Source organism: Motacilla alba, chromosome 1A (assembly GCF_015832195.1).
Source record: "Motacilla alba alba isolate MOTALB_02 chromosome 1A, Motacilla_alba_V1.0_pri, whole genome shotgun sequence".
In the NCBI taxonomy this organism is placed as follows: Eukaryota; Metazoa; Chordata; class Aves; order Passeriformes; family Motacillidae; genus Motacilla; species Motacilla alba.
The window spans coordinates 29,167,212-29,179,715 of record NC_052031.1 but is presented as its reverse complement, the minus strand read 5'-3'; the positions used below and the strand labels follow the sequence as shown (position 1 = coordinate 29,179,715).

At 38.0% G+C, this 12,504-nt stretch overlaps 1 protein-coding gene across 2 annotated transcripts; it reads left to right on the top strand.

Moving 5' to 3' along the window:
- The first annotated feature begins 141 nt into the window (after positions 1–141).
- On the top strand, positions 142–12,108 carry PUS7L (pseudouridine synthase 7 like). 2 transcript variants are annotated; one of them, XM_038154711.1, is made up of 8 exons: positions 142–1,151; positions 1,830–1,989; positions 2,947–3,142; positions 4,830–4,928; positions 6,425–6,506; positions 7,833–8,110; positions 10,429–10,482; positions 11,070–12,108. In XM_038154711.1, exons 1-8 carry the CDS (start codon positions 281–283, stop codon positions 11,391–11,393), a joined length of 2,064 nt encoding a protein of 687 aa, XP_038010639.1. In that variant the 5' UTR covers positions 142–280; the 3' UTR covers positions 11,394–12,108. The 2 variants fall into 2 exon arrangements, with proteins under 2 accessions (XP_038010639.1, XP_038010640.1); XM_038154712.1 differs by having other exon boundaries at positions 996–1,151; positions 1,844–1,989.
- Positions 12,109–12,504: the final 396 nt, after the last annotated feature.

Sequence of the window (12,504 nt, the reverse complement as noted above, 5' to 3'; positions counted from 1 at the left end):
ACTTGGTAACGTCCCTGAGCCCCTTTGATGGGAGCAGGGGGCGGCGGAGGCCGTGGCGCCCTCTGGCGGCGGCTTCCGGGGGCGCGCGGCGCTGCCGCCTCTCTGTCTGTCCGTGCCTCGCTCCCTGCGTCCGTCCGTCCGTCCGTCCGTCCATCCATCCATCCCTGCCTGCCAGCCTCCCTCCCCGCCTTTCGGCAGCCTTTTTCGTAGCAGTTGATGCTATTCCTTCCCTGTCCCTCTTCCCCCTCCGGCCTGGCGGCGGGCAGGGCAGGCCGCAGCAATGCTGCCCTCCTTCAGTTACCTGACCGAGCACACCGGCTTCCGCGGCACCATCAAAAACTCGCCCCGGGACTTCGTAGTGACAGAGCTCGAGGTGCCCGAACTCTCCCTCGGGAACTCCCGAGCTGAACTGCTCCACAAGACCAGCGAAGCGCCGGCGGCACAGAGCAGCCCGTGTCCGCGGGAGCCCAAAAGGCGGAGGACGGAGCCCCCCGGCCCGAGTGCCCCCGGCTGCCCCCGGGATACTGCGCCCGGGCCCCCGGGCTGTGCTGCATCCCCGGGCGAAAGGCAGCGGGAGGGAGAGCCCGAGCTGCAGTCCGGCCGAGGGGAAGCCCCTGTGTTGGAGTCCTTACTCGGCAAGCCCGTGAGCGAACTGCTCCACAAATTTGCCTGCGAAGTGAAGGATGCGTGGGGCTCGGGAAACAACGCGGGTGCTGGTGCTAGGGAGTTCTCGCTAGGACCTAGGCTGGACAAGAAAATTCGAGCTGATTTACACAGCGCTGTTAGACAGAAATTCCCCTTTCTAGTCACTCTTACGAAAGACAATGAAATGATTGTGAAAGGGAATCCTGATTACAGAGAACTTTGTCAATTAGTGACTGAAAAGGAAGCAAGTGACTTCTTTAAATTTTTGGATGCAAAGCTAGAAAATTCTACGTTTTCCTTTGAGCCTGATGGAAACAAAGAGCACAGAAAAATAGTTCACCACTTTATCAATAGAAAATTTGGAAAGCTTTTAGAAACAAAATCTTTTACCGTGACAGATGTCAATGATCGGCCAAATATGTCAATAATGGTACGGTTTCGAGAAAAAAGTGGGTCCAGAAAAAGGTGTGCTGGTGGTTTTCAGGAGAAACAAGATGTTTATACAGGTAAATACATTTTTAGTGAAGGTGGCAGGTATTATGGTGTTCTGTAGAAAGACTGATACTCAGGATCATTTTTGTATGACACATAGGCCTGTCAGGTCACTGTTTATGTTGAAATGAATCATTATCAATGCAGTGATGTTACATCCCTGGAGAATGAAATGGAGGAATCGAGTTACTGCAGCTATTTGGCATAAACTGCTCGCTGATAATGGTTACAGTTCTTTTGACTGTAGCCACTAACTAACTCTGTGGCATTCCCAGGGTTATAGCTTTCCCTTGAAAATAATTGTGGGATTTTGGGAGGTGCATCTATATAGTGAACAAGTTAGTAAGGTCAAATTAGACTTGTGATCTCATTCTTCAAAGCATTCTCTGATACAGCGAATGTTTCCTGCAATACATCCATGCATGTCTGTTGAATTGTGTTGCATTTTATGATGCAACACAATGCTTTAATGCTTTTAAAGGCATCAGGATTTTTGGTTGGTCTGAGTTTTGTGTACCGTTTTTATTTTTCTCCTTCTGTGTTGTAAAAGTCCTGGTTTGATTTAGTTTTGTGGGGTAGGAGGGCAGTGTCTTCACATTTTCCAGTTTGACAGGAACAACCTGCCCATCTGTCATGGCAGACCACTGAAACATAAAGGCAAGTTTCTAATAATTCTGAGATGATTGTTTCAGCTTTCACCCTTCAGAAAGAAAACCTAGAAACGCTAGAAGCAATCGGCTTGTTGGCTGCTGAACTTGATGTTCTTCCTTCAGACTTCAGTTACACTGGCATCAAAGATAAGAAGGCTATCACTTTGCAGCCTATGGTGGTGAAGAAGGTGACTCCAGAGAGGTACTGAAAATCTGGGTGCAAGCAGTTTAGCATGCAGTTTTTGGTGTTAATAAGTATCAACATGGTACGATCTCTTGAAATGTTGTTACTGATGTGTCTTCCTCTTCTCTGTATTGAGCACAGTGGAAATGGCTTTAATCTTTTGTGGCTTTAGGGAATATGCATCTTGGCACTCAAGTCAATGGTAAAACTCCACTGCAAACTGGACTGTAAGGCCAGTTGTCCAAGAGATAATTAGCAAAACTTTGGATTAGTGTTTAAATGATGAAGAAAAATAGGTAAATGCATCCACACAGCAAGAGAAATAAATATTTTTTATAAATGAACAGTTTATGAAGTTCTTAAAATATTGCTTAGGATTCAAGCTCTTATGCTGAAATTTTCCTTTGATTTGAATGACTCTTATTTACACATAAGAACAAAGAGATTGAGTGGATATTTTAAAGGGTAAATATTTGAACTGTCAGCTGTGTTTCCAATTACAAGCATGTGCGAGCACACCCAGAGAATCAGTGCACTGGAATTGTTTTTGTTGAGGCTGATGGAAAAAGAGCAGTTGTGTTTTGGAGTCTGGTAGAGCACATTACCTTTTCTTTTCCTTTCTCTTAAATAAAAAACAGGTTTTGGGGAGGTAAGAGTAAAAAAATTACTAGTTTTTCAATTAAAAAATTAAAAATTCAGTGCAGTTACTCTGAGAAAGTTCCATGAAATGCTTAATTCCAGCATCTGTCAGTATCATAAAAATGCCAATAATTTAAAAAGTATGTCTGGATTATAACTAAATTTTAAGACTTCTATCTCTGCATTTGATTTTGTTTTCTCATAATAATTGTATTACATACCATTTTATTTTTTAAAATTTTTTTAGTATCAGTGCAAAGGTGAAAAAGACATTCATTAGGAGTTGTGTAGCTTTAATAGAGGATGGTTCATAATTTCTCCCAATTTCTTATTCAGGTTGAAGGAAGTTGGAAACAAAATGGAAAAAAAGGGTATGAAAATATACAACATCCGTCCAGCACAGCAGCACCTCAGACTTGGTCAGCTGAAGGGCAATCACTTTGACATAGTTGTGAGAGATCTCCAGCACCACAGTCATGACTCTTCTGCAGATTTGAAGGAGAGAATAGCTGAAGCAGTGGAAAGTGTTGGGGTAAGAAAGACTCATGATAATGAACAGAGTTTTAATTCTTTGCTGTTATAAAAAGTACGTGTAAGGAAAATGCTTGTAATAGCACAACAATGGCAATATTTCCCAATTTTGTGCTCTTTGCAGTTTTATGTCTTTCCTGCATTACTTAGGGAATCAGGAGTAAAATTGCCTTCCAAGAAGGGATTACAAGTGAATTGATTCTATTTCAGACTGGAGACCCCAGGGAGGTGCAGCAAAAGGGAATTCAGTAACAAATGAGTATGGATGTAAGAGCCATTGCTGCACAGAGCTGCGCCAGCCAAAGTGATGGGTCTCACTGTGGCAGATGAAGGGGGAAACAATGTACTTACACATCCATATAGTGTGTGTGGGATACATACATATGTGAGATACATACATACATACACACATATGCTCACTGCACATCACAGCTGGTTGCCTTTTTTGGGTCATGTGAGGAACATGCATGGTTGGCATGGATGAAAAACTTCCGTGGTATGAGCATATGTGGAATGTCCATCTCTGAGAAAGAAGACTCCCCTGAAATGCAGCAGGTTTTGATTCTGCTTTCCTTAGTCCCTGAGGGAAACTCTGATCATCAGAAATTCTTAAACCACCAAGAAAAATAAAAGCAAATAATGGAAGGGAAAAACTACTTTTTACAGTATTGATTTTCTTGTCCTATCTTTTGAAGTAATAACTATAATATAAATTGCTTTAAGAAGATGAATCCAGGAATAAAGTCTTGAATGAAAACTACCCAGTATGCAAAAGCAAAATACATTGCATGTATTTTGGAAATTAATTTTATTATTGAGAAAAGCATTCAGCTGGTACTGTAATGCTTTCTTTGCTCCATCTGACTTGTTTTATTTTGCTGTTTGGAAAGTGAATCCAAATTCCTATGATTGTGTGTCTTGCTTTATTAGATTTACCTTACTGGTCAGAAGACAAATGACAAAACAGGATACGTATTAATTCAAAATATGCATTTTTCATCTTCTGTGAAAGCAAAATTGTGTATGGACCTATAGGTGTCCAAAGCAAGATAATAAAATTTGAACCCAATAACCATTTCCAAAACAAATATGTGTTTTGTGTTTGTCTACTCCATGTATACTTACTATTTTCTAGAAAAGGGTGTTCTCCTTGGGCCACATGACTGTCATTTTACTTCTCATGTGTGAACTAGAACTCATCAGATTTAAAATCCCCAATTAGCAGAAGTGTTCACTTTTGACCTTTATATTGCAATAATAACAGAAATTATCTCATGTGAAAAAGATTAGTGTTTTTAAGAAAAAATGTCCAGTGGTTACTGTTCATTAGCTGTGCTGCATTTGCTTGAGTAGAGATTCCATAATCTGACACATTTTAAAAGCTTAATTGCTTTGACTTGACCTATAGTTGTAATCATAATAATTAACTGTATAGAAAAATTTTTGTTTCATTTACCTGGGGTCTTTTTAAAATGTGAAGACAATGGTAGAACTCGATAGTCTTTTTAGATGTATTTTTAGTGCCAAAATATCATAATGAATTATGAGTTTTGCTTTTCATGTAACTTCTGGTTCTGGTTTTATACATTTTGGATGTAAATATAGATGTATGTGTGTTGTCTGCCCGGTCTTATTGATCCTACCCAGTACTTTCTTGCATGTAATATATTTATTCTTTCTCATTCTAGACAAAAGGTTTTGTGAATTACTACGGACCTCAGCGATTTGGACAAGGACAAATTGTTCAGACAGATCAAATAGGATTGGCTTTACTGAATGAAAAAATGGTATTTCCATTTTGTAATTTGAGTACTTACTGTCAAGAGAATTTCATATTACTGTTGCAATATCTAGCACTGGAGTTGACCTTCTCAGTGAACAATTTCATTTGTGAGATAAATCCATCTGTATGCTGGAAGCAATTGCTAGATCAGTTTCAATAACAGCTTTAGCATGAAAATATTCATACTGAAACTAAAACCTTTTTCTTAAGCAGCGGGTGAAGCTTTAAATAGTTCTGAGGTGATAGTTCTGTCTGTGATTGGAATATGATTGGGATTGTCATCATGCCATGTGGCAGGAAAGTGGTTGCATTCCATACAGGGTTTGAGCACTGAAAATAAGCAGTTTTCATACAGTGTTTATTCATGGTCCTGATCACCTCCCAACTGTAGCTTCTTTATCCTGCTGGGGTCTGTTGACTTCTTAAAAATGTCACATAAGTTCGTAAGAAAGGATTTGCTTTTTCAATACTGTGGTAATTTATCTGCTATATAGAAGAGATTTATGCTTTCCATTATTCCTTGACTACTTTCCCAAACTCTTGGTTCTGAGCTTATGAAATAATAATTAATAAGATAAGAATAATGTACTTTTCAGTGTATGTAGTGGAGTGTTTGGCACTATAGAAGAAGTAGATAGAAGACTAATCAGACACTACAAAGTCAAAAGGAAACTTGAATATCCTTTTCTTCTAATCTTGTTTTGATTCTGAGAAAAATCAGGAAAGCTTATCTTTCAAATACAAGAATCAAGATTTGAGAACAGCCCATGAAAGTTGCTGTTGATGTATCTGACATCAGGTAGCAGTTGGACCAGCTGCCAGTTTCTGAGGAGTAATGATTTAAATCCTTAGTTTTAACTTAGTTACTTTAATTTAAAATACATAGAAACTACTGTTTATATTAAAAAATGTGCTAGTATGTGATTGCACAGTCCAGTACAGAGGAGGACAAGAGCCAGGTGTCACAGGTTGGTAGAAGAGCTAGCAAATTGAGCAGCTTCTGTAACATTGCAAGTAACAGAGATTACTGTAGTGTTTTCCTTGTCACAGTGTCATCTAACCTAATACAGATCAGTATTAAAAAACAAAATAAAAAGAAGTTTTCCCTCTGTATGAGACAATGAAAGTGTTCAGTCTAAATTTTTTATGAAGCATGCAGGATGGAAGGAAGGAACCTTCCTGTTCAGGATAAAATTATGACAATTTCATGTTGAGAAGTTTCAACTGGATGACCAAGAAAGTGACCTGGTTTCTCACAGAGCTTTGAAAGCTGTTTTACATTTTCTGGGTGACTAAAACCTCTTTTTAATCTGAGAAGGGGCACAACACATTGTTCTGTGGTTCATGAGACCTTCTGAGAAAGGGAAAATTTGACTGACTCTAAAGAACTGATTTAATTTTGAGAGCTTACAGAATATGTTAAAAGAGAATTAGATGCATGATTACCTATTTAGCTGACAAATAGTCATATTTAACTGAAAAAAAAATTGTACTTTCAAGGTGAAAGCTGTGAAATTATTTTTCACACCCGAAGATACTGATGATCCTGTAAACAATGCAAAAAGATACTTTCTTCAAACTGGTATGTCCACTTAAATTGTCCATGTATTTATGCAGAGTCGATATTGTGAGGTAATGAAGTGTTGCTTCTCAGGGGGATACTTTTTATTTTCCTATTGCTCTATGCCACTTATACTTCATTATAATGAACTTCATTATAATTTTTATATGTGCAGCTCAATAGAGTTGCATGTTTCAAAACTAAATGAGGATGAGGCCCTAAATGTGCAAAACAGTGGAAAATGAATGTACTTCAGTTGCAAGAAAATCTGGAAGCAAACGCTGTATATCATAACAGTGGAAGAGACTAAGATTTATCAAGGGAGCTCTGGCCTCCTTCCGTCTGTCTGCTTTTGGATAATGAATTTCTTCTCCCTAGTGAGGGAAGTATACAGGAATGTGGCCAACTCATACTCAGCACTTAACACATCTACTTTCTTTTTTTCTTGAGCTAAAATCAACAAAACAGGTCAAAGGCAGGAGTGTGCTGAGTGCTCTGTTTGCCATATTTATTGGTTTTATCATTCAGCTGAATTTTCTTACCAATTTGAAGTTGCTTTTGACTTCAAACATATTTTTCTTTTCAAATATTCCACATCTATTAGCTTGCTTCTCACTGTAGATTGACATACCAACTATGATATATAGCTTCAAAGACAAAGATATGTTTGGTTTCACAAAAAAAATGTAAGATAAGTGAATCTGTTCTGTGCATGGCTGTATGATGCATGGAACTTCCAATTGATGTGGACCCTGAAAGTAGGTGCTTGCCTTTTCCTGAAAGCAGACATAGAAGTCTGTGCAAAAGGCTTAATCAGGTAATCACTTATAATATGGAAAAAAAAAACCCAGCATAAAATTATAAATATACAGCATTTATATAATGTAGTAAAAATTTAATTAAATGCATTTTCATCTTGGTTAAGTGTCAGACTTCCCTGAGGCCAATGTAGTTTTTGCCTTTGAAATACATCTTCTGAAATGATGACAAGTAGAGATTTAATGTTCTTTTATAACTTATAGTCTTTATACTTCCAGTTTCCTGGTTCAAAAAAACCCATTTGGAGTGATAAAATAAGTTACTATAAAAAAAAAAAATTTTTTTTCAAACTAGGCCGAATAACTGAATGACAGCTAGTTTAATTTATACTGCATGAAACAGAATAAAATTCATGGGTCTGTCTTGATAGGTATACAAGGTGAAATTTGTCTAACACAACACATTGAAGGAAAGGAAATAATCAAAGCATGGAGACATCAGATTGACACCTTTTTTCTCTGTTTGATTATTTTATCTTTAAAATAAATAATCAGGGGTTACTGACATGGTTATTTTTGTTTATATCAGAAGATGCAAAGGGCACACTTGTAATGCTGCCAGAATTTAAAGTAAGAGAGAAGATGTTGCTACGAGCTTTGAATCGCTATGGTGTAAATCATGAAGGTTGTACCAAAGGATGGCTCAACATTCCTCACTCCTTGCGCATATTCTATGTCCATGCTTATTGCAGTAAAATTTGGAATGAAGCAGCATCATATAGGCTGAAGACTTATGGCTCAAAAGTGGTCGAGGGTGATCTTGTCTTCTTGGAAGAAAATGATGAAAGCATTTCCCTGAATGATAAGGTGAGTCTTCTTGTAAAGTAGTTCTTGTAAAAAGAAAATAACAACAAGAAAAACTCCCAAACAACTTAATGTACTTGAATACATAAGCAGACATACTCTAATGCCTTTATTTTGGTTAATTCATTAAAATATTTAATATTTGTGACAAAGTTAAAAAAACCATAAAGTAGGAATATTTTTTTGTTTCACCATTAATAGACCTACAAGCTAGATATATAATTAGCAGCTTTAATCTGTTTTGGCTGTTCATTTCATTCAAGTGAGAGGAAGAAACAGAAGGTCAGAAATGACACATGTGAAAATTTAGCCTCCGTGGTATATAATGCTCTTCTTAGGATCTGACTGGGGAAAGCCATCAGAGTAGACTCTGGGTGTCTCCATATTACTAGTCAGTGCAGGTATGAGTCTTGCTCTCCATGTCAGGCCTTTCTTAAATACAACACTGAGTGTAAGTCCAGGGTGAAAGGTAGCCTCACGCTGAACTGATAATCTCATTGCAGTTACAGAGGCAAAACATGTTTAGCACAATTTCACTGTTGTTGGTCTAAACTTTGTAGCAGCTTTTAAAAAAATGCAGTGGTCTTCTTGGCAAAGTAGTAAAAGGCAAAGGGGTGCTTCTGCATGCCCATAGCTCAGCCTGGGAGCTGTGCATGGAGCCATAGATGAACCAGTCGAATCTGGCAGTGGAGTGTCTGGTCCCAGGTTTTGACATACTCAAGTCCATTCTGAAGTGCTCTTTTCTTTTAGGGCTAGGATACCTTATTGTGAAGATAGTTGCCAAGTAGCAAGTGGTAGAACAAGAGGAAATAGCCTCAAGTTGTGCCAGAAAAATTTAGATTGTGTATTAGAAAATATTCTTTGCCAAAAGGGTTATCAAACACTAGAACAGGCTGCACAGAGAAGGGGTTAAGACACCATCCCTGGAGGTCTGTGATGAGGGTTTAGTGGTGGACTTGGCAATTTTAGGTTTGCAGCTGGACTCAACCTTTTCCAACCTAGATTATGCTATGATTCTATCTTTCTCCTGATCAGATCAATCATGAACTGTGCAGTGTTTTACTGGAGAATAAAAACAGATGTGTGCTGAGGCAGAATGCAATTAATTTCTTTTGGGTGAATGTCGGAACCCAGGATTCTCCTCTGGGTGTCCTGGATGGCCAGAGCCACTGGCAGGGGGCTCTGAGACCCTGGCATGCAGCCAAAGACACACGTAGGGGTTTGGATCTTAGCCCGTGGAGCAAATTACTAACTCTGTATTAAGAATTACAAGCCACACACACACAAGTTTAGATAGCATAGTAGAAGTAGTCACGAAGTGAAAGGAAGGATTTCTGAGTGCTGTACAGGGGGGTTTTAAGCCTTGTACGCAGGGGTCCAAGTTTTGTACATGGGGGTCAGGAGTTCTAAGATGGAGGGACTTGGGTGTGTCCTGTCCTCTTTCTTTCTCCTTCCTAGCCTCCATGTCTTTGGTGATGTTGGCACTCACAGATTGGTTTAGAGTAGAAAGTCACCATTCAATATAGATAGTAGGTATTGGAGAAAAAGCATAAACATGTAGTACGTAATATATGATATAAAAGATGGCACCAGCCCCCTGGGAGGGCAGAGAGTGCCTTTGTCTGAGCTGCTGAACGGGCCACAGCAGTTCAGGGAGAAGAATCTTGTAGATAACCAACAATAAACAACCTTGAGAACAGACAACAGAGGACTACTGAGTCTTTCTTCGAAGGCACGGGTTGGAGGAGGGACTTTTCCATCTTTCGGGGTCATCCCAATCCGGGGGTGAAACCCCACAGGTGAACCTCTTACAAATTTGAAGGCAAGAGCATTTGAAAGGTTACCTCCAGTCCCTATGGAATAGCTTGTGTTTCAATTGAGATTTTTCTTTACCAGTATTTTTGAGAGTGAATGTTAATGAAACAATTAGATCAAATAAAATTAAAAGCAGATACATTAAATTCAGTATTGAGTTACTGAGTTTTATATAGATATATTCCTTCTTAATATAAAAAATTTTTTTGTATTTTTACATTTGCTGATGTAGCACAAGATGGCATTAACTTTGTTAACTTCAGACTCAAAGAGTAATAGTGGTAGCTGAGTAAATGTTTAATGCAATGCCATCTACCAGTAAACTGATTAATATAAATTAAGCATATCTTAAGATTTTTTCATACCTGAGTTTATTGCCCCTGCAGTGGTCAAATAACCTTAATATTCTGTGCAAGTTTGTGAGTACAGGGCATAATTCCTAAAATAAAGCATATGTTTTTACTTTTTAAAAGGTTGGTGTTTTTTCTTCTTAAATATCTTGTCAGGTTCATGTAGTCACTGCGGCAGAAGAATCAGCTAACAAATATTCTATATACCAAGTAAGTCTGTATGAAAAATTCTGAGTTGTTGATCTTTTTATTTGATTAAAATGTTTTGTTTTAAATAATGTGATCAATTTAGCTGGTGCAGTCTTTGTCTCTGCCAGAATTCTCATTGAAGAAAACACATGTGAACTAATTTCCACTCTCATAACAAATTTACTTGGTAGTGGAAATAAGTACAGTGTCATTTGCTGTATGGCAATATTTATCCTGAAGCTGAATACTTCGGGAAAGATTTCAGTCTACTGGGAAAAACTTTCCAAAGCAGTTGACATTCTAATTTTTGAAGGTTTTAGAGTGTAGTTGTGAAGTCTTGCATGGCAACTGAATATATGGCAACTGAATGTCTTTACTGCTGTAGACTGCTTTGTTTTAGGAATCCTGATACATTGATTATTTTTTTTTGCTTTAATGACATTCAATATACCTGCCAATGCACAGCTTCATTTCACAAGTATAGAATCTTCTGGTTTACTATTTCAGGCCCCAAAACACAAGGTTTAAGCACATTTTAAATGATCACATTTATTTAAAGGGGAATAGGTGAGCACTAACTCAAATATGTTTGGATTTTTTCTTTGAAGGTGGTTCTTCCAATGGTGGGACACAGTATCAAGTATCCCAGTAATAAAGTTGGACAATGGTACCATGAAAGACTTTCTAAGGATGAGCTGGAGTTGTGCAAATTCAGAGTGTCTCCATTACAGCTAAATATACCTGGATGCTACAGACTCATTTTGAAGAATGTTCAGAATCTCTCATATTTTTTGGAAAGTAGTGAAAAAGAGATCAAAATTGAGGACAACCATCTGAATGATTTAAAAGTCTCTCTTCATATATCATTTGACCTTGATCCTTCATGTTATGCAACAGTCTGTCTGAGAGAAATAATGAAATGTGATCTTTAAGATTCCACTTAATGAAAGATTGCAGGAATATTGTACAATGTTGGTATTTTATGTTTTGCCAAGAACATAAGGGAGAATTACAGGTTCAAGTCATGAGCAGGAAAAATTTGTAGATTGAGATTCATACACATAAGGAAAAAAAAAACCTTACCAAAATCCTTTGGAATGTTTCAAAATAATTCCAAACTCTGAATGCATTGAATGCATTGGAGTAAAACTGTTGCACCAGGAAGGTCTAACAGAACTTAAAGAAACCATGGGCAACCAGCATGAATTTCCTGTTTGCACAGACATCTGGCATGCAAAGTTAAGTCCTGGAAAAGTATTTGCAGCAAACAAATGTGTCTTGTAGTTCATAGTATTTTTATATGTTTTATACTAAATGCTATTCAAGCATTAATGTTACAAGTTTACAGCCTAAAGGTTTCTAACTGAAAAGCTGTACTGAGGTTTCCTTAATCTATTGTGTTTCATTGTGTTCAGGTACTTGGGGTTAAAAGGTTAAAGCTCTGAGTCAACAGTAACAAGTTGTAGATTGCATTATTAGACATTTGATGAATGCCCCAAATTAAGTTAATGCTGATGATTTCAGGATTCAGTAGTGCATAGCTGGGAGTGCCTATTTCAGTAAGCTCTTCAACATCAGGCGAGTACTTGACATCACTGGAAAAACATTTATAATAAAACCAAAACCATGTAACATTGTTTACAAGATGCAGGCTCTGTTCCTGTCAAGTCTTGTGGTAGTACAAAAAAAAATGCTAACCAACTTGGGGAAAAAAATTTCTGTTTTCTTTTTGATTAAGTAAAAAAGGCAGTTAGCTCTGATAAAATGAGTGGATTTTTGGAAAAATGTAGAAGAAAGAAAGTATCATTTACCTTGTCTGTTTACCACTGTACCACAATATTTGTGAAACTAAGTTAGGATATTGTGGTTTGGATAGGTGGACAACCAGATGAGTGAAAATGTGATTGCATGATGAGATGCACCTCCCTGGAGTGAGAGTCACTGGGGTGTCTTCTGGGCCCATCCTGCTTCATGTCTTTGCCAGTGGTCTGGAGGAGTGGATGGAATTCACCTTCATTGAATCTGTAGGTGACACCAAATGAA